The sequence below is a fragment of the Falco peregrinus genome, chromosome 5 (genome assembly GCF_023634155.1).
Source record: "Falco peregrinus isolate bFalPer1 chromosome 5, bFalPer1.pri, whole genome shotgun sequence".
Classification (NCBI taxonomy): Eukaryota; Metazoa; Chordata; class Aves; order Falconiformes; family Falconidae; genus Falco; species Falco peregrinus.
In genome coordinates, this window is record NC_073725.1 from 36,430,245 (window position 1) to 36,451,802 (window position 21,558).

Genomic DNA, 21,558 nt, shown 5'->3' on the forward strand with positions numbered 1-21,558 from the left:
CAAATCTTGCCTGAAATTCCTCAGGTTATACAGCTGTTAATTAAATTATCCCTTTTGACTTTGGTGCTCTGGGAGTGCATGCTTAGCTACCTACCCATTAGGATCCCAAGTCTTTTTCAGAGCTACTGTCTCACAGTAAGGTCCCTGTTGCTGTAAACACCTTGCATTTTCGCTCCTACACGTGCAACTTCCAGAAGTCATTCGGCCAGGTCTCACAGAAACACTGTGACAGCCACCAACATGAGCACTTCAGACCTCAACAAAGTTCAGCAGACGATGCCCCACTACTATCCTCATTTCCACTCCTCTCTTCCCTTTTCATTTTCTACAGTTCCTCCCATTACCACTGTTCTTCAACCCTTTGCTGGGGCCCTACCAGCTCAACCTCATCTCCTCCACTCCTGCTTTTGTTCTCTGTGTTGTGCTTAAACTGCTGCTCTCCGTACATGCAGTACAGGGAAGTTAACACTTCCACATGCAGGTGAGGTAATTTTCCACCCTATGTTGCTGCTCCCCCATTTCTCCTTTTAACTCCCACTTATCCAACAGATCGCTTTCAAATGCCACCTGTGAACTTTCCCCCCACATTTCAAGCTCTGAAATCAGCTTAAAACCCACCTTCAGTACTTTACTCAAAACAGCTCTCACAAAATCCCAGATGGCTCGTTTCTGACTCTCGCTCCAAACCAATGCCCCTTGACACTGCCACCTGCCCGCTACACCAAAGGGCCTTTTTCTCCAAGTTTCCTTGACAGCAACTACCAATTTATAGCGGCCAAAACATAAAAACGAGTATTCCCTGATGCGACACCTGCAGCCCACAGCAGGCGGGGGCTGAGAAGGGCTCGGGGTTTGGGGCGAGGCGGCGAGAGGAGCCCCGGAAGGGCCCGAGGCCGGGGGGTCTCTCCCGCCGCCTTCCCCTGAGGCCTCCCTCACAGCGAGGCCGGGGAAGGAGGAGGAAGCGCGGCCCGGCCAAGCCCAACGCCAGGAAACAGCGAGCCCCGGCCGCCACGGACCCGGCAGCCGCCGCCCTCCTGCCTCGGGGGCTGGGCGGGCGGCGGCTCCGCCCCGCTGCGGGGACCGCCCGCGCCGGCAGAGGCGGCTCCGCTCGCCGCCGTGACGCCAACGACGCTGGAACACCTGGAGGGGCGGCGGCGGCGCCTCCGGCTCGGCCCTCCCCTCCCCTCCGCCGCGGGCAAGGTGAGTGCGGGAAGGGGGCACTTGCTGGGCTCCGTGCCGGATCCTGGCGGAGAAAACGGGTTCTGCCAGCGGCTGCTGCGACCGGTGCCGGGCAGCCCCGGGTGGGCGCCGCCTCCCCCGCGGGCCGCCCGCCTCTTGGGGGGAGGAGGCGGCGCGGCGGCCGGGCCTGAGGCGCTGGCGCCCGTTAGGGCTTGGCGGCGGGTGTAGCCAGGGCCGGACCTGTCCAGAGGTGAAATTTGCGAGACGCAAGATGGCATCTGCCCCTCCTTTTCGCCTTGCGTTCCCTTTCCCGCCGTGCGGTTATCTCGCCATGACTATGACATTTATCCGTTTCTGCCCCCCCTCCCTCCCGTGCATCGCCTCTGGCCCGCCGCCCGCGGGAAGCGGGGAGGCTGGGGAGGGAAACGGCGGCTTCTCCTCAGCGGTTTGCGGCGGGCGGCGTGTGCCGCTGGCCGGGGCGCGGCGGCCCTCCTGCCCCTCGGGCCGGCTGGCGGCGGCCGGGCCTCCCGTGGTAGCGTAACGTCAGTTACCGAACCGGGCACCGGGGCGGTAACAGCTGGTGAGATGTGAATTGCAAAATCCCCAAACTTCGGGCTCAAAGCTTGTGTTTTGTCAAAGGTTCATCTTAGTAATAAGGTTTGTTCTGCATCCATCCAGCTGGCATGCGAACGTTGCTTATGTGTTCTGGTTGTTTAGAAGGAAGAAGGAAGATAGAAAATTGCTTGAAACGTGAGGCCAGTTTTTTAGCAAGAGGGAAGGGTGAAGGGCACTGTGCTCTCTTGATTCGTTGGTGTCACTGTGTGTATGTTCAGCACCAAACGGAAGCCAGTCTCCTGTGCCATGCTGCTCTGCATAGCGCTGACAGGCGCAAGGTCGTGCGTGGACCCTCGTAAAGCAGTAATTCAGATTTCCCTTAGTTCAGATGTCTAAGTGTGAAACTGAATCAGGTAATATCAGGAGTGTGTCCCTTAACACCCTACCCCCAAGTTGCATTGTGTACATGTTTTGGAAGCTTGGCAGTGGCGTTGTTCTGTTTGATTGGTTGTAGTATTTTGCCCCTGCCTGCAAGCCTTGCTTTAAACCAAGGTGACTGTTTCCAGGAAGCATCTGTTTGTTGGGGTTTTTTTCTCCCCATGTTTTCATTCTGTTATCCTCTTTCTTTCCGTTTCTGCGTGGATTTTATTTGATTTGGGTCTCAGAAAGCAGCTGTGGCTCTTGTTCCAGAGCAGACTTCTTGGAAATAAACTGTTCTTGTGTTTTGCTCTGGCAAGGCCATTGCTGTAAGGAAAAAAACTGTGTTTGATAGCTTTTCCAAGGTGTTGGGCAGAGAAAATGGCAGGCTGGGTTTTGGAGTGTGCAGTGCAGGCTGTGTTTGGTTATGGTCTTTCATCTGATTTTTCTGGTAATCCACACTTTTTCCACTTTGTCTATCCAGGGTTCCGGAGGACTGAGTGCAAGCACTGCTTGACAGTGCATGGCACAGACCTAGGAGTTGCAGTTCTTAGTGGTACTTAGCATGAAGTCCAGGAACATGTTATTTAGACATCAACAATTTTTTATACTACTGTTTTAATAGGGTAGCGTATGGGTTTAAACTGAGTGACTGAATGATTTAAGATTTATGTTAATACCACTGAAGAAGGAATTTAGTGTAAAGCCACATAGACCTTTTGAGTGGTAAACTGCCATAACTGGTATAACCAGTCACTTTTTTCCCATGGCAAGCTCTACTGGAAGGTGATGTGGCAGTGAAATGCTGCCAACCCTTGGTCTGAATGAGTTTCTAAAGTTTTACTGTCAGAACTTTATGGGTGAAACGTTATTTCCAGAAAGATTCAGTGCACTCAAGAGTTAGATGCTGGTAACTTGAATTTGCTGCCTTCTTAATTGAGAAAGAATTAAGTGCTTGTTAGATAATGGCAATCTATTTCATTGTGTTTGTGGGAGCTGAGATTCAAATACGGAGGTTACTGAAAGTTTGCAGGTTCAAGAACACCAGTTATGACTGTATGGAAGGAGGAGGGTTTCTTTAACATTTTTCTTTCAAAAGATTGTATTATTGGGGTGTGGAGGCAATCAGTGCAAAGTAAAATTTCTGTTGAACAGGAATTGTTCAACACAATTCAACCAATATACTGGGTTTTCTTTTTTTTTCACTTCAGTAGACTTTCAAGCCCACCCATCTTGCCTGTTCTTCTCTGTTACCCATACTCTACAGGGCTGCTAAATTGTTCAGATGAATTCCTAAGTAACCTTTTCTGGAAGAAACGAATAATAACAGCTCTTTTCACTCTTCAACTACTGTTGAAAGCTGTTGGTAGGAGTTGGCAGAAAAAAATGTGCTAATATCTCAGCTAAACTAGAAGTCAAGAAATGTCCTCAATGACTTTTTTTTTTTTTAATACTTTTTTCAAAATCTTCTCCAGCAGCGTTGCTCTGAAGTAGTTGATTCTTCAAGATGTTTTTCCACTTTTCGACCATAAAATCACTCTAAAGACAAAATTATACCATGTGATGCAGGAGCATTAAAAATACAAAAGCCTAGAGAGTGAACAATGTCAAGCAAAGATCAAAGCAGTCAAGAACAGTAGAGACATTTGACCTTTTATGTGTTGCTAGTAGTAACAGTGACACGGTAGTTTTTCCTGTGGCTATTGTTAGTCATGGCAAACTGAGGGGCATTTTGACCGGTTATGCAATCACTTACGTCAACCTTGGGAACTGTCTCTTCTGAGTCATTGAAATAGTAGTCGGGTCCATCTTGCAAGTAGCTTCACAGGCATCGCCGCTGCTTTAGGAGCAGTCAGCTGGTGTGCCAGGATCTGAGATCAGTATTGTAAAAGTTGAGTGGACTGTGCATCTGTCAAGAACAGACAGCCTGTATTGGTTGTGGTGTTTACTCAGAGAGCAGTGAAAGAAGATCATCGTGTAATGTAGTTGCTGTGCATGCTAGAACTGTTTTGTTAATCAAATCTCTTATCCACAGATGTAAATGATCTTCTGAGGGAATCTAGAGAACATTATTTTCCCCTGTTAGCTCCCACAGCGTTGTTTCTCCTTAGGTACAATGGCATTGCTTCCTGGCTTCTGCATGGATGAAAAGGGAAGAGGGAGGGAGAAACTTGAGAGTGTTGACTCTGTCAGTAAATAGGGTATGTAAACAAGAAAGCCATTAGTTTGAAATTCTAAAAACATATTTATTCATATTTAGTGTAATATACATGTGAAAAGAGGCTCCTGACTTTTTTTGTACATCCACTGCTTTTCTTATAGGTTCTACAAACGGAAAGTGTCCTAAGGTCAAGGCTCTAGACAGATATGGGTAGAATGTGTCACAAAAACCATCTTCATATTGTCTTTTATAGTCTGCACACAGCAGGTGTTCCATATGGCATTTTCTTTTATAGTATTTGGCTACTAAGTTTAAAAATACTGCTTTTTAAACTGAGAGAACTATTGTGTAATACAAAACAATCTGATAGTAATTTCAGAGACATGAAGCGAGTCTGCATTTAGAATGAGATTAAATACGGTATTGCATATATCCCCAACTTTGCTCATTTACAGAGTGAGGTTAGACCAGCCACTCAACAGCTTGTATTCAAATTATTCATCCATAAAATGCATGTAGTACTTATCTGGTTCTTTCCTAAGGACATTTGCTCAGTGTTCTTCACAAATGTAAGTGGAACAGTAGTAGTCAAGTAAAAGATGTTATGTGAGGGCAAACTGATACTATGTGCAGTTCTTATATTATTTCACAATAAGCAGCTGAAAAATCAGTATAATTTAGAAAAGGACTTTAAAATTTATGTGTAAATTTTATTTTATCTGTGTTTGTATGTAAATGATGAAGTTCTGCATGCAAGCTAACTTATCTAGAAAGGGCTATTGTTTGCTCATCAATCTTCCAAATAAATGCTGGTAGCCTCACAGTTGGAATATTTTGTTCAGAGACTGTACTATATTGTGACTACATGTGCCATTCTTATCAGTCTTTTTGAGATAACCTGCTGGTTTTAGGAATTTGTCATTCAACTGTTTAAAAAGTGAAGAAAAAAACCCCAGTTCCAAGTGCCATTTCAAGACATGTTATATTCTAGCAATTACGCCTGTAAGTTTAACTTGATAGTCTTTGTACATACATATAGTACCAAATAGACACAAAATTGTTTTTTAGATAGGAATAATAACAGTTGACTTGATCCTTGCACATCATAGGAGCAAAACCAGGTTTTTAAAAACGTGGGTTGGCCAAAACTAACCGCTCGAGTATTGAAAACCAGTGCAGTTAAGATGTATTGATGCTCTTAAGTTCTAGGTGTAAATGAGTAATAAGTTCCCAGTGTTCAAATGTGCTCTGTTTACCTGCCACTGTCTTCTATTAACTTGTACTTGTCAGAGTTGGGAGTAGAAAAATAAAAGACTAAATCATAGCGTAAGAAACAGGGCCCTGAAAGTCACCCGCTGTTTAGACTACACCAGGAAAATAAGCAGAATAATTTCCTATGTTAATTGTCTATTCTGAAACTTTAGAAGCATGGTAATTGTTACTGGAATAATACAGTTATTATTTAATGAATATTAAATTGCAGTACTCTCTGCAGTAGCTATTGGTCATTTGCCCTGCGTAGAGAATATTAAGTCAGCATACAGTTCAGTGAAAGACAGGTCATTATATACTTAATGTTAATAATACTACTAATCACTTTGTTGGATATACTGTTTGCAGACAGGTGCCTGGGTAGTGCTACAAAATGATAGGAGGAAGACCTAAAACATCCAGATTTCTTCATGCCTTTTGCATGGTTTCTAATCATGCAAATCCTTAATCACACAATCTCAGTCATTTAAGATACCTGCTTGTGTTACTGTGGTTTGTCCTCCACACAAAATAGCTTGAAAAAGAAGGGAGTGTTATATTGGCTCAAACTAGCTCCTTGGAAAACAGACTCAAATTTCTGTGGTACTTCTTCTGTTTTGAGTACATGGTTGGGTTTTTTCTGTGTGTCAGATTTTTTTGTTGTTGTTGATCCTTTGAGGAATCAAGACAAATGGATAAATGGAATGGAATAAATGAACTTTCTGCTAGGCTGTCTCATAAACCTTGATAGAGAGAAGAAAATAGAAGAAATTGTGTATAGGAACGTTAGTTCCAGAAGTGCTTGCAGTGAAAGAAAAAATTGGTTCCAGTGGGCTTACGGGATGTGGCTGTGTCCCAAGCATAATGTGTTACTCAGTATGCTGCTAAATCTTTTTTTCCCCCGCAGTAATTCAACAGACCATCGTGAAATCCCAGTGTTAGGAGTAGTAGAGAAGCGCCTGTTATGCACGATTTAGCCGTGTGCAGTTCAGGTGCTTCAAGCAGAAACCACCATTTCTTTGTGGTGGTGAGGCTCTGGTTCAGGTGCTCAGAGTTGCTTTATGGAGGTTCTACGCCCTATCTGCACAGGGGCTTAGTACTGAGAGACTTATATGGTAATTTAGGTACCACAGTTAGATAATTGGGGTCAAACAGCATGAATTTCTTTACCCCTTGGCACCTCCAAGGTGTATGAATATAGCAGGAGTCCTTCTCTGTATAACAGATGCTGTTTTGCCCTGTGCTTCTTTTAAGAACATACAAAACTTCTTTCTAGATGTCAGCTCCTGAAATAGTTTAAGAGTAATTCTGTTGATACAGCTCCCGTGGAAGACTGCAGTATTTCTGCTGAGAAGTTGTGGATAATATGTAAGATACACACTTTACAGGATAAGTAGCAAAGCTGTGGATCTGTCTGAGACAAAGGAATAGACAAAAAGTTGTAGTGGATGGAAGGAACTGCTAATGCAGCACTTGCAGACCAATACTATAAACTTTTTGAATTAATAAACAACGGCATCAGTGAGTAGTCTAACAGCATGAAAATACTCCTGGATTTAAAGCTAAGTATGGATGATTCTGGAGGATTAGAACATCAGTGATGAGCATTAAGAGCTTTAGAGGAAAAATGAAATCTTGTCATTCATCACACTGATGTAACTTAAACAGGACAGTCATTTTAGCAGAATTTCAGTGGTAGCTATTAATGTAGTTAAGAGTAGAAATATTTGTAAGTCTGTGTGTAATCTTGACGGTGAATGCCTGTATAGACCCATACTTCAGTTTTTGCTCTTTTCCTGTGTTGACAATATGCATAATTCAGATCAGTAGTCTGCCCTATTCTCCTTTGCCTGGTCAGGTCAAAGTGAAATGCAATTTGAAGCCCATGGTCTCTGTAGGAAGACCAGAGAATATAAAACTGTGCGATGCCTAATCTTCATAGTGAGACAGCTTCTTGCTTTGGAGGCCCATTTACTTGATTCAGTTTGATCACAGCTTCCAGGGAGCAGGGTGGGGGAGATAGGTTGTCAGCCAAGAGCTGTTGGAGACACAGATGGCATTGATTCCCTCACCCAAGCACATTTTCTTTGCTGCAGAGTATTTTACATAAATGAAACTATCACACTTAGCTTTTACAGATAGAACTCCTTAAAATTCCTATCTTTTGTTACTTAGTACCATTCTACTATTACTGTATTAAAAGTTTCCCGGAAGATTATTAGATTTAATAAAACTTTTATATTAAGTGAATCAACTGCAATGCATGATTCTGCCATATTTGAAGTTACAAGCTGAAGGGGGTTTAGGGTGTAGAGAGTCTCTTGGGATTTGATGGACCACAAAACATATTAGCTGCTTTGAAAGGACAGTAAACTGAGAAGACAGTGCTGTCAGTGAAAGTGCAGACTCCTCTGTATCTTTTTTTGATGAACACATTACTTTCACATAAGGGTTGCTGAATTCTGCTCTGCTTCTCATTCAGTTCCCTTTTGTTGTTTCTGGATGCATCTCAAAAGAATGTGTTGTTCAGTCTACTGCCTTCCTACATAACTATACTAGGTCATCTTTGGATGTTAAATATGATCTGTAGATCAGCATATATAACATTTTTGCAAGGATTGCAGCTCATGTCTTGGTTCTGAGAAGTTGTGATTAGATCAACAGTTTGTTTTAAATAGTCTTAACAGTTGAAAAGATTCCTGTTTGTTGTCTCTGGTTATAAGATCTGTTAGCTAAGCTAAGAGCATAGTAAGGACTTTGTAAATAATGCTCAGCCAAGGAGAGATATTTGAATTAGGGGAAAAGATTTTATTTTTTAAAAAAATTGATTTCCTCATAACCTAGAAGAGCATTAAAGTCTGAACTTCACCTTGCCATGTGACAGTATTTATAATTACACTCACTGGAAAAGAAACACTGTCTGAATGACATTGATATACAGAATTGTTTATTATCAGTTTAGCTGTTGAGGAGAAGGTACTCATACCATCTTTTTCTTATGAATAATCTCCAGATACTACTTGTATAAAGTTGTTCAGCTTTAAAAAAGATAAGCAAGCATGTATATATGTTATACAGAGCATGATCTGGAAGGTAAACCTGTGGTATGCTGGAGCTTGAATCACTCTAAACACCATGAAAGCATTTTCCTGTTTGCATAGAAAAATGTAGATGGTGTATGCAAATGGTCTTGGCGAATATAGAGAATTGGAGGATTTTCCATAGGAATAGAAATATATTGCTAATGAGGGTGTTGTCCATCAAGTTTCATCCCAGCATCATGGCTAAAAAATTATCTCAGTAGGAAGACAAGGTGATGTAGTACAGCAGAAATATTACCAAGTTGTGTGTGCATTCCAGCTATTTGGGCTTTCTGTGGAAATAATTTCTGGGCCAATAGCCTACAACCCAGATAAACTGCCACAGATGCAGAGGTGCCATGGTTGGCTGTTTGCAGGGCCATCTTGGATCCAGCATGTTTTATTAGCTGTGGCAGAGCACTACGTGAATGCAGCTGTACCGCTTCTGAAGCCAGACTCAGTCTAGAAACAGTTCAGCTGTATTTCACAGTGTCCAGGCTGGTAGGTGGTGCCAGTCCTCTTTGGTGTCATTCTGCAGACGAGGAGGTTTGTGGAACACAATGCTGAGGCTTCTTTGTGGCTCCTCAGAGGACTTGATAGGGATTTACAAGGTTTTGGCAGGGTTTATGAACACAGTTCGTTCCATATGTGAATGGATGTTTCAGCGCTGTGCTCCATTGTGTGCTGGGCAGGAGCGCCAGCTTGGGTTTAATATTGAAACTGAGGTAGCATCTGTCTCAAAACACTGGGAAACACTTGCAAAATTACTAGAGCTGTGTGTGGACTTCTTCAGGAAACCTTAGATACAGCACTGTGCAGCAATAAACATGGATTTGTGTACAGTGAGCTGAAATGTAGCATTGCTTTCCCTAGCATGCTATAGATCACTTATGTTTGCTTCCTCCCTTCCCCCTCTGCCATATCTTAGAGTATCCCTACCTTTTGGGTTGCCAACATAAAGGCTGCCTGTCATGGAGATCATAACTGTTGCATAACTTCCTATCATCAAAGATAATGGAAACTTCCCAATAAAAATGCTTTCCAGTGGGTGCTTTTTTTTTTTTTTTTAATGAGTGTCAGCATAATATTATTTGCTGAAATTTTTCTTCTTTTTAGTCTTAATACACTGGGAAGAAAAAAGAAAAAGTCTCTTTCATCAGCTCCTTGTGGCCAATTAAGCTTGGTTTTATATATAAAACTGTATGGTAACAGGTTAATTTTAAGTTTGACTGCAGTTTATTGGTGGACTCTAGTTAGTGTCATGTGTTCCATTGTTGTCAGCTTTGGCAAAAAGCAACACTCTTGTTACCTCTGTTGGGACATTTACATCTTGTTCTTCAAAAGCATAACAGAGTTCGAAACCTAAAGGAGTCAAAGGTTATGTGATGATTCCTTGGTCTCTCTGCAGCCTCAGGGCCAGCATTTCGTGACCGTAGGGATTCTTTGTTACATGGTTATGAAGTGTTCCTTTTAGATCCTGAATAGTTCACTGGGCTGTTCCCAGACCCTTTTATTAGCATCTCTCACTTTTTGTGGCTAGACTTGGACTTGGAGATTTTTTATTTTAAAAAAATCTCACTGCTTTCAGCTATCTCAGATGCTTTTAATAAAGCCTTTTGTTACAGTTCAACCAGTATCTTAAACCTCTTTTATTCCTGGACTTGGAATAGGCAGTAACAACGTGTGAAGTTAGAGATGATAAAAATAAGTAAGTTATGGCCGTGTGACTGCAGGGACAATTCACATTGTACATGTAGCAATATCTGAAGAATAAAAACTGTTAATGTCAAAAGTTTCAGCTCTCAATGAAAATAAGCAATATGACTAAAAGATGAAAATATTGTAGGTAACTCTTAGAAAGCAAACATACTATACTTTTTTTTTTTGTGTAGCCACAGTGGTAATGGTGCAATGCTATTCTGTCCATTCACACCATTCTTGTGGAAAGTCTTCTGTATTAAACCAATGGTAGCAAACTTGCTGCTCTCCAGTCTCATCTTCTTTTACATTGTACAGATTTTCACAGAATCATATAGGCTGGAAGGGAGCACTGGAAAGGACATAATCCAGCCTCCTGTTCAACCAGGCCCAGTTAGAGCAGATTGCTCAGGGCCATGTCCAGTGCTTGCCTCACTGGGCAGCTTATTCCAGTGCTTAACCAGCCTTATGGTGAAAAATTTCCTGCCTATGTTAAGTTGGAATTTCACATGTTCCTGCTTGTGTTTGTGGCCACTTGTCCTTCCAGTGTGCACCTTTGAGAAGAGTTTGGCTGTTTGCTGTACACCTGTCGTTAGGTAGCTGTAGACAGCAATAAGGCCTCCTGTTAGCCGGGTAGTCTCATAGCAGAACAAATACGTTTTGGGATCCAGACCCTGACTGGTGGACCCACTCTGGTATGCCAGTGTTTTTCTTGTATGGAGAGCCCCAAACTGGACACTGCTGCAAATGTAGTCCCACAAGAAGCTGCAGGAATTCTATGGGACACCTAACAAAGGCATTGCCAAAATCAACATACAACATCTACTACTCTCATTCACCAGAGGCAGTTATCTCATAGTAGAAGGCAGCTGGGTTACTCGGGCACGATTTGCCCTTAATAAATCTATGCTGGGTGTTTCCACTCACCTTTTTGTCTTTCATGTGGCTGGGTATGGTTTCCAGGGGGGTTTTCTCCATGATCATTCCAGGAACTGAGGTTGAAGTTGATGGGCCTGAAGTTGCCCTGATCGTCTTTGCTGTTTTTTTGAAGATGGATACGGTATTTGTCTTTCCCCAGTCATCAGCCACTGGATGTTTCTTAAAAATAAAATCCTAACATTACAAGCTAGAAATTGATAAATTTGCAGTAGAACTTGGATACAAACATGAGTATTCTTGTAATAGCACATCAACTACATCCAGCTCAAGTAAATATTACTTTATTATCTTCTTCTACCTTTGTTTCAGACTCCAATATCTGTGTTAGTATATACTGTTTCCATTTCAGAAGAGCTGAACTGTGATGCTGATACATGAAATATGAATTAGTTTACAGTTCTGCAAATGTTACACAAGGGTATCTAACTTCAAACAATGTCTGTGTGAATGGAAGTCATTTAGGGTACTGTTGAGGTCAGTGGGACCCAAACCAATTTGGTTTGTCATCTAAATGAACAGCTAAAAAGAATAGCCTGTAGTAGTGGACATCCAGGTTTTCTGGAGTGTTCTCAGTCATTGAGAAAGGTGAAACTAAGCTGAGTCTTCTGAGGCATAACTGGTCTATTTAAGAAAGTTTCTTGAACAGCATCTGGAATGAATGGGATCCAGGAACATTCTTGATGGAAATTACAGGTGAAATAGTGCTGCCCTTATCAAAAGTCATCTGATTGGTTTTGAGCAACCACAGTTGAGTTTTCTCAATGCCAGCGCTTACTAGGCTGTCTTTGTACAAACAGAATTCTCATTTTAGACCAAAAACTAGCTCTGTGCTGGAAATAAAGTAGGCCTAGGGATTGAGCTATGTGGTAATACCACATGCCAGTAGCCATTTCCACCAGGCAGGGTAGGTAAGACTCCACTTGTGTTTCCTGCCACCCTGACTGGCCATACAACACTATAGCAGCAGGTATTGTAGCCTCAAATGCCATCATGTCACACGTCAAGACAGGGAATACATGCCCTCATTTTCATACCATGAAAACACTGTCCTAACAGCTGTGACACAGTCCTCACTCTGAACTAACATATCCCCACAAATGACATCCTAAGGCAGGGGTCCTCAAACTTTTTAACCAGGGGGCCGGCACGCGGATGCAGTGGCAGGCAGTCATCTGCGGCTGCTTGGTTTCCCCCCCAACCCCCGGCGGGGGTGTCTGTAAATACCGGGGGCCGGATTGAGGACCCTGGGGGAGTGTATCCGGCCCACGGGACGTAGTTTGAGGACCCCTGTCCTAAGGGCGTAGGGGTGCTATGTAGGACTCTGAGGAGTATAAGTAGGAGTCAAAATATAAGCTCGCATGTTTAGGAAGAAAAAGCATGAGCTATGCTTGCAAATGAGAACTGTTTCACCATGACCCTGGTATACATAGGTATATATTGAATTTTATTTTATTTATAGGGAATTGGTTTCCAGGAGAATCAGGTGGACATGTAGAGTGTGTAAAGTCAGTGCCTTAGACCTGTTCCTTGTGTTGGTCATTTACACTTTGTTCCACATAATTAATGCATGTTATTCCGTCTAGATAGACTGTTCTTTGGTTCCTGTCAAACCAAGTGTGCTGCTGAATAACTGAGTCATGAATGTGTATACAAGCTAAATCCTATGTTCTTATCTTATTCGTGCACACCCACTGTTGACTTAAGGAGGACCAGTGTTAAAACAGTGAAGTTGAACATAAAGATGTAAGATGTGCCTGTGCCTTATGGCTGTAGAAATTACAGCAAAGCCATGGCCGATGCTATCTATTCTGTATATTGTCTGACTCAATGGTGCTATAACACAAACAACAATCTGAAACAGTTCTTTCTTCCTCTTTGTTGTTTAGCTGTTGGTGTTTGCATTTAAACTCTGCTCTGAAGACAGTTAGGAATTTTCTTATGTTATCTCCTGCAGTGCTTGTGAGCACTTCACAAAAATTCCAATTCAGGAAAATTTCCTGCTCTGATGCAATCTTGCAGCATCTCATGGAACTTTGCCAGGAAGTTTCACAGGTACTGGTAGCAGAAAGGTTAGAATTGTAAATCTGGGATTTGGCTCCATTTGGCTTCAAATGGAAGTGCATGTGCTTCACGGTTGCAGGAAGCACTCAGGTTGTTTGCATTCCCTTGTTCGGGTTCCTGCAATATGTTCCAGTCCCTTTGCCACTCAAGTGGTAACCGTACCCTCTGTAAGCAGCACCGTGCTAGATATGTTGCCGGTGTCACCTCTCCCGATGGCAGCCCCTTTTCTCTCTCACCCAGATTAGTGCCAAAGTCCAGATTAAGCACCATTACCTTCCTAGCTGCTTTTTCCATTTCTGTTTTCTCAGTCAGTCAGCTTTGTATCTTAGTGCAGCCTGTTGGTGTGTTCCTTCATGCCTGGTCTTAACAAAGGCCATTTTCCAGCAGCACCATCTGGCCAGCTTCTTTTTGGTCTCCTGTGATCATGCTGCAGTGCCTCCATTTGCATGCTGGCTGTACGCTGGAGAATAGAGTCCTTTGAAAGCAGCAGAAGAGAGAAGCCAGGTGCTCTTTGTTTATGAGGAGTATCAGGCTTCACTTGTAAATTTGGCGTGGCAAGTGTGCTCACTTACTGGTGCGAAGTGGTGTGTGTGCCATCTCATCAGCTCAAAATATAATGGGAGACTTGAGTATCCAAGCCGGAGATACTGACTTATAAAATCTGAAGTCCAAATGCATACAAATCATAGTCCCTCATAGAAAAACTACCTGCTCGTTAAAGTTCACACCCATGGCTCAAGGTATGATGTACCTGGTGTTTTTAAAAAAACAGATCAGTGGGACATGGGCAAAAAAAGTAGCTTGAACTTTGTTGTGGTTAGAACTTTGGGGAAAAAATTTGACAGAGGAAGATACCTAGCATGGACTTTTTTGGCTTCCTTCATCAAAAGTCACTGAATTTATGTCAGATAGATTAGTTTTTGCCTGGAAGATTTGCTAAATTATAATAATTGGCAACATCAGTGACAGTACTACAATGTGTTTGTCATGGGTTTAAGCAAGAATTGTGTGTTACATGAGGAAAGCATTTGGTCCACAGATTGAAAGGTTTTCTGTTGTAACATGGTAAACAAGGTGCTACAACATAGTATTTTTTTATGTGAAAAGGTAGGACTTTTCTAGTGTCTAACTTGAAAATTGTGGTTTAAAGATGTTTGTATTAACTGATAATTTTGTATTTTGTTTAAGTGTTTGAAGAAAACAAGAACCATGGAAGGTCAGAAGTAGTAAGTACCTTGGTCACTTTTTTCTTATTCTAAAGAGCTAATGGTGTTTGGCATGTTGATTTGTCACTGCCTGAGTCTATCACACATTATGTTCTGGCATCTAGTGTTTAAATGAAGTCACTGGTAGACATTCTGTTTAAAAAGAATAAAAATTAAAAAATGAAAAACTGCCAAAGAGTGGAAAAACAAGTAAATTGACTAGACAGAAAAATAGTGTGTTATCAGTGTTTCCTGCTTAATGGAAAGAAGTGTATGAACTGTCATATTTCAAGAGGTTTATCTGTGGTCATCAACCTCAGAATAAAGTACATCCTTCTTTTAGTTATATTTTCTGATTGTTTAACAAAACCTAAATACGTCCATGATTGCTTGACACAAAATCCATATTAAAAGGTATTGACAAGTGTCTACCAGTAAAAATTGTACACCAAATATTTCAGTAATGTGATTATAAATCTTTCATTATCTTAAGCATAAACGGGAGCCAGTAAATTCTCCAAATGAAATTAGAAGCTGAATTTGTGTGTAGTGGTAAGAGATTATATTCCTCTTATTCCTTCATTTGGTGTTTCAGTCTCTAATTCAGGAATCTCTATTAATCACAAAATATTTGTGTTTGTGTGTCCTCATATTAATGACTCATTTTTATTCCTTGCACCATGCCCCCAGAATTTCTAGTGTCCTCAAGCGAGGTAGATAATAAGGATGGTTGATACCAGATGAATTACGGTGTTTTCTTCACTTGACCACTGAACTGAGATACTGGCTGTTTGCACAGCTGTAGCAGAAGTTAAAGCACACAACTAGCCGTACAGCTAGGGTCTTTATACTACCTTGCCAGCAGTTTGCTTTTTTTATTACCATTATTATTATTTTTAAAGTAATGCTATTTTTATTAAACTCTGATATTCTGTTTTTTTCATAATGCAGGGGGATCATCTTGTTACTTATTAGAGATTGTAGATTTTGTATTTTAAAGGTGTAGCATATATCAGGTCAATATAGGCTTCACCTACCTTGATAGGCTGGCTGTTGTCAGGAGTGTGTAATGGTTTGTTTATGTAGAATTCTACATGAAATGTGGTATGTTTCGCATGTGGTGTTTATTTTGTGCTGTAGCACCAAAAAGGCCTATTATTTTAATTTTAATGAAATTCATAAATTAAACCCTTGGAACTAATGTTTGAGTAGAATTAAATGGGTAAATACCTTTGCTTTTAAACTTTGGGGAAGAAGCCAAGAAGTGCTGTGTGTAAGTGCATTTTGAATTTTATCCTTGCTCGCTTCCAGTTTAATTTCTTACCGTTTCTTTGGTGATTAAGGCGCTGTCTCCCAGCTCACTGATTAAAAATGACTAAAGCAAGTAACAAATCCCTGTGAAACAAACTTCCTTTTCAGGTTAAGCTGTGTCACTAGTAACTACATAGGGAAGATGTTCTACCCTTTTGGGGAACCACTTGTGTCAACGGCTTGTTGGTTTAGAATGGCCATAGTATTTCACAGCAAGCATCTATCTGTCTGTTGCTGTGTGGCTCAATACATGACGTGATGTGTATGTTAGGTCTGAAGACCTTTCGTGGTAACATCCAAGTGAACAGAGCTAGTAGGCAGTGTCTCAGTAATGAACCACAGTTTGTCACTCCACAGGTGAAGGGTATCTTTTTTTCAAGATAAACTCAAGCTCTTTAATTTTCCTGGAGTATTTAATATAGCAATGTTTAGCAACTATTTATTTGTACTAAAGATCTGCAAAATCACTGCAGCTTTTTATGTATGCACATAGGGGAAAAGACATCTATTTTTGCAGAAATTAATAATGGAATAACACTTCCCAAAAGAGATCAAGATTTCATTGTAAGGCTATATTTTCTATTAAACCATCTTGGTATGGTTTAAATATTGTGGAATATGGAGTTTGTCTTTAGATTGCACTTTCTGTCAGGTCTGCTACAGGAATGCAGAATCATCTGTTGGTAGAAAATAATCCTTGAAAAAATGTTACCTGTTATACACCCAAGGTTGTCATGTTGTCATTGCATAAAAAAAAAAGATGTGAGCTAGCTATCTTTCACATAGCATGTTTAAAAGAGATGTGTTCTTCTAAGTCTTTGTTATTCAATTGTAAAAAAAGGAGAGCAAGAAGTAGTCTAATTCTAGTCATAAAATGAACTTTGTGAAATCCTGACACTGTTGAAATTGCATGAAAATTGATGCCTGCTTAAGCAGCTCTGCTAGTTCACTTAAAACTCTTCTACTAGTTATACAAAAATAAAAAGTTAATTCCATGGGCTGTAAATCATTCTGTAATGCATTGGCAAGAATTCATTGCAGCTGATTATTTGGCAGTACTATATGCTAGAGACATTCAGATTGAAAGCAGTGTATTATTTTCCAAAGCAGGATGGGAAATACAGTACTAATTTAATTGCTTTGTTATTAATGCATAATGAGGAAGTGCATTTTAGAATATACATGTCTTCATGCAAATGCAATATTCTTGATCTAGCATGTTAAAACATTTTTTTAAGCATCCTATTGAAGTTTTGGAATTTTGTTTCTTAATATTCTAGCAATTATCCAAGGGAGTTTTATGACCAATATGCTCAAAGCCAAGAAAAATCCGTGGTCAATAAAATGCAACAGAAATACTGGAAGACAAAGCAAACCCTTATAAAAGTTACAGGAAAAAAGGAAGATGAGCATGTTGTGGCTTCAGATGCAGATCTGGATGCAAAACTAGAGGTTTGTAATGTTTACATAATGTGTATTGTCTGTTAATTTTTTTTTTTTTCATTTCAAGCCTCTAATATGTGTACACATAGTATATAATAATGTATAAACATTTTTATCACTATTTTCTTGTAATAGTTTTTCTTCATTTTGACAAAGGTACCTGTGTATATACAAGAAATATAGTCGCATTTTGTAACACCAAAACCCATGTCCCCCAATCTTATTTAGAACCAACATCTCTTGTATTTATTTTAAGGTTTGGGGAGCGGGTTTTTTTCTTTCTGTTGGTAGGAGGGAGCAGGAGATACCCTTTGTGCTTGTATCAGTCATTCTTACCCTTTGCTTATATCTGTCGAGTATTGTTTTAAGAAAAAATATCTTCTATAGTATATACAAATGACATCCTTTGTACAGTTATACAATACCACATATACCAGAAAAATATGCAATATACCAAGAAGGAGCAAGGTGCATGGTAAACTCTGCTTTCTGGAGCTTTTATGCTGGTAAGTGGGTTCTGACATGAGCAAAGAAGCTTCTGAAAGTCTGTAAAGTGTAACCAAGAGAGAGAATCCTGCTGTGTGACAAATACAGTCCTGCGCTGTGTGACAAATACAGTCCTGCGCTGTGTGACAAATACAGTCCTGCGCTGTGTGACAAATACAGTCCTGCTGTCTACATCCTCAACCTCATTGCAAAAAAAAAATTATAATCAGGGTTCTATGAATTGAAGAGCTTGAACATCTCTGGCACAAAGAAAAGATAGAGAGTGGCCTTCTGAAGTGTAATAATCAAGTTAGTGTCCAGCTAAGTTTTATTGGTACCGTTTTGTTACCTAAGGGTAAAGGTTTTGCCTTACTGGTTTTCTTGCAGTTTCTCAGAAAATTATTGACTTAGGATTCTCAGTTTATTCACATTTTAGCTGAAATACACGAAGCTGATTTACAACAAACAAATATTTGTAGTTCTAGCTATAATAGTGATAACTTACAATGTGATGATTCCAGCTATGGGGTCTTCATAGTGGGTTATAAATCAAGAGTACTGATGTAAAACAAGCTGGAAGGATGGGACAGTATTTTGTAAATATATATCTGAGTTCGTACCGTGCTTACAGTGTTGCAGATCATCAGGAAGGATGCTTTGTTAGCACTGGGGGGGTTGGAAATAGGAAAATCTGTGTTTACCAGATAAAAAGCTAAAGCCTGTTCTCACTTGAAGAACTTCTCAACTGCAGGCATGCTGTCAGGTTAAAAGACAAGACCTGTGTAAATGTACAGAAGGTCAAGCAGATGCAAAGGAATACAGTTACTGTGCCAGTAGTCCATTTTGCTTATATCTTTGTAATACTTGGTACAGTGGAGCTTAGGTTTGAGTTACAAGTTGAAGGTTTTAGACAGACAGACAGAAAGAGTAATAATTCTCCTGTTTCCTAGAAACAGTCTCCAAACTTAGTTAAGACTGACTTACACTTCCTTCGGAAGCTGCTGCTTTATAAATTTGGTTAGAAAACTGGACCTATGCCAGTGAAAAGTTCAGTTTAAATCAGTAATTTTCCATGTTGACATACCAATGCAAGTATGCATATTGCTGTACATGATAAATATGATAGACATTTTGATAACTTTTTGCTCTGAGTTTTTTAGAAACAAAGATTTATACATCATCATGTATATCCAAAGATATCATAAAAAAAGAAAAAACAACATAAGTAGTTTGGTTAACTATCAGCTGTTTAGATTAGACCTGTTTCCAAAATTATTTTTGTCTTTAATTTCCTGTTGTAAGTTATGATTTGTCTGTCTGTAGTTTCACGGGAAAACTTAATCGAAAGGAAGGCACAATTGATAAGGAAAAACTGCTTTCAAGCTGGAAAGATTACTCATTGTTCAAGAAAATAGTGATCCCTAATAATTCCTACAGAAAATTAAGCTCTTGTATTTTGATTGTTGGTGTTTCTTGCATACGCTTACGATTTTTTTTGTGTATTTTTTTGCAATATCAGCTGTTCCATTCTATTCAGAGAACATGTATGGAGTTGCTGAAAGCAATTGAACTGTATCAGAAAAGGATTTGTTGTAAGTATGATCAAATACAGTAGTTAAAGTGATAAGGAGGTCTGCATTATGAAGTCCTCAAACAAGTGGAAAAGTAAAAATGAAAATGAGGATCTACTAGCTTCATCCTATTTCAAAATAAAGATAACATTCCTTGCAGACAGCTAAAGGCAGACTTGCTTATTTGCTTGAAGATCTCCTATTCTTAAGTTTTATATTTGATATGCAGTGATAGGTAGCAGTAATTATGGGAGAAAGCTTGTGGTTTAGGGTAGGTTTTTTCCATTACTTGTTTGGCTTGTTTAAATGCAGAAGTAAACCCTAACTTCGTTCTGAACTGGTTTAATTTTTTTAAAATCAGGATTGACTATGAAGAGTATTTGGTTTATTACTGGTTTTATAATTAAGTAAGCCATGCTATTACAATGAATTTGATAATGCTCACTCAGCTGTAGCAGGTGTACAGTAACTAGCGGCAGCCATTAGTGAGAGACAGAGACCTCATTTGGGAAGTTTCAAACAGCAGGTTGTATTAAATGACCTCTAAATGTTCTCTGCAATCAGTACTGTTTGATTCTCTGCCCCTGTGATTTCTGGCCTGGAAAAGAGAATCCAGCTTTGGAGACATCTTTCAATTTCCTTTTGTTAAATGTTGCCCATATTTTCTCAAGTGTTTCCTTTTTCTCTTGCCTGTCCAAAGAAAGGCAGAGAGAACGTTTCAGGATCTGGAGGTGAAATTAGAATACAGAGTAGTAGTGTATTGAGTTCAAGAAGTGTTTCAGAATAGCAGGTGAGATCTCCAACACAGACATGCATGAGGCACGTTCTACCAGAGTACGTTATGAGTCTGCATTGGATTTCACTGTCAACATTTGGAAAAGTAACAAGAGGACTTCACGAGATCTTCTGTCATTGTGTTAGGCCATTCTCCCTATTGATAATGGGAAGAAATTGGTACTATAGGAGACAACTGCTTTGGAAGACTAATAGATAAGGCCATAATGAAATGTTTTTATAAGGATGTGAGAATGTGAAGACCCATGGTCTCAGTTTGGAAGTAGTCAACAATTCAATGTAAACCTACTTTGTTATTTTTCTTCATCTTTTTGTTTAGAACACAATCAGTTGATTTGAAATAGAAATATTTTGGATATTTGAGATATAAATTAAAAAACAGTGTTTTAATTGTGTAGAATGTTAAAGTTGTAAAATAATCTTGCAAAGTTATTTGAAAGTATTCTTTAAAATGAAGTACTGGATTTTTCATATGAAAAATTAATTTCTGTAGTCAAGCATGAGACACGGAGAGCGAGAGAGAAGCAAATGAATGAGCTTTGGGTAGTATAATTCAGGATTAGCTTCAGCTGAAGCATGCTACCAAAGATCAGCTGAGGAAGTCCAGGTGGTAAAACAGGATCAAAAAAAGCAACCAAACAAAACCAACCCAAGACTGTGATACTATAATCAAGATTGGGCCCTTTGTGTGATCTAACCAACCTCATTCTTCTGTTCAAGAAATAAATAGCATGTTTCTCCTGTCTTCAGACACTGAAGTTTTGTGATTCTTGCTAAGTATATCAACAAAAGTCTCAAGTGCATTGGATCTTCTGTTTACTAAATGCAGAAATTCCCTGAAATTATTTATTTTTGCTGTGCTGCTTGGATTTAGAGTGACTTAACATATTTGATGTTAGGCCAGTTTTAAAGCTGTTAGGAACCTATTAAATAACAGGTTTGCCCACTCATTTGTTTTTTTGTTAGTTCTGTCTCAGGAAGAAAATGAATTGGGGAAATTTCTTCGATCGCAAGGTTCTCAGGATAAAACAAGAGCAGGAAAAATGATGCAAGCCACAGGAAAGGCCCTCTGCTTTTCTTCCCAGCAAAGGTATATGTGTCAGAATTACTGCCTGATTTACAAAGTATGTGAGGTAGTGGTAGTTGATTCACAGTTGTCACGATTTTGCCATTTGAAATTTGTGAGGAACCGAATAATAGGAAAGTTACTATAGCAGGTTTAGTCAATAATATAGGCAATGTTACTGGCTTGTTCTGTGTAGTTTTGCCTGGTCCTGTTTTTTGTCTTATGGACCTGCTATGTCTGTGTAACTCTGTGTCCCCCACCTGTGGCTGGTTCCGCTCAGCAGTTCTAAAGCTGTAAAGGTGCATCTGCACGGCCTCTGTAGCAGTGAGGTTATAAAGCA

At 40.1% G+C, this 21,558-nt stretch overlaps 1 protein-coding gene across 3 annotated transcripts in view; it reads left to right on the forward strand.

Moving 5' to 3' along the window:
• The first annotated feature begins 1,067 nt into the window (after window positions 1-1,067).
• The window catches only part of ICA1 (islet cell autoantigen 1), a 73,593-nt gene continuing 53,102 nt past the window's right edge, over window positions 1,068-21,558 (forward strand). For all 3 annotated transcript variants that reach the window (XM_055803388.1, XM_055803389.1, XM_055803390.1), the window contains exons 1-5: window positions 1,068-1,200; window positions 14,530-14,567; window positions 17,138-17,309; window positions 19,306-19,378; window positions 21,119-21,242. In XM_055803388.1, the coding sequence (XP_055659363.1) occupies window positions 14,551-14,567; window positions 17,138-17,309; window positions 19,306-19,378; window positions 21,119-21,242 (386 nt within the window). In that variant the 5' untranslated portion in view covers window positions 1,068-1,200; window positions 14,530-14,550. The remainder of the gene's footprint in view (window positions 1,201-14,529; window positions 14,568-17,137; window positions 17,310-19,305; window positions 19,379-21,118; window positions 21,243-21,558) is intronic.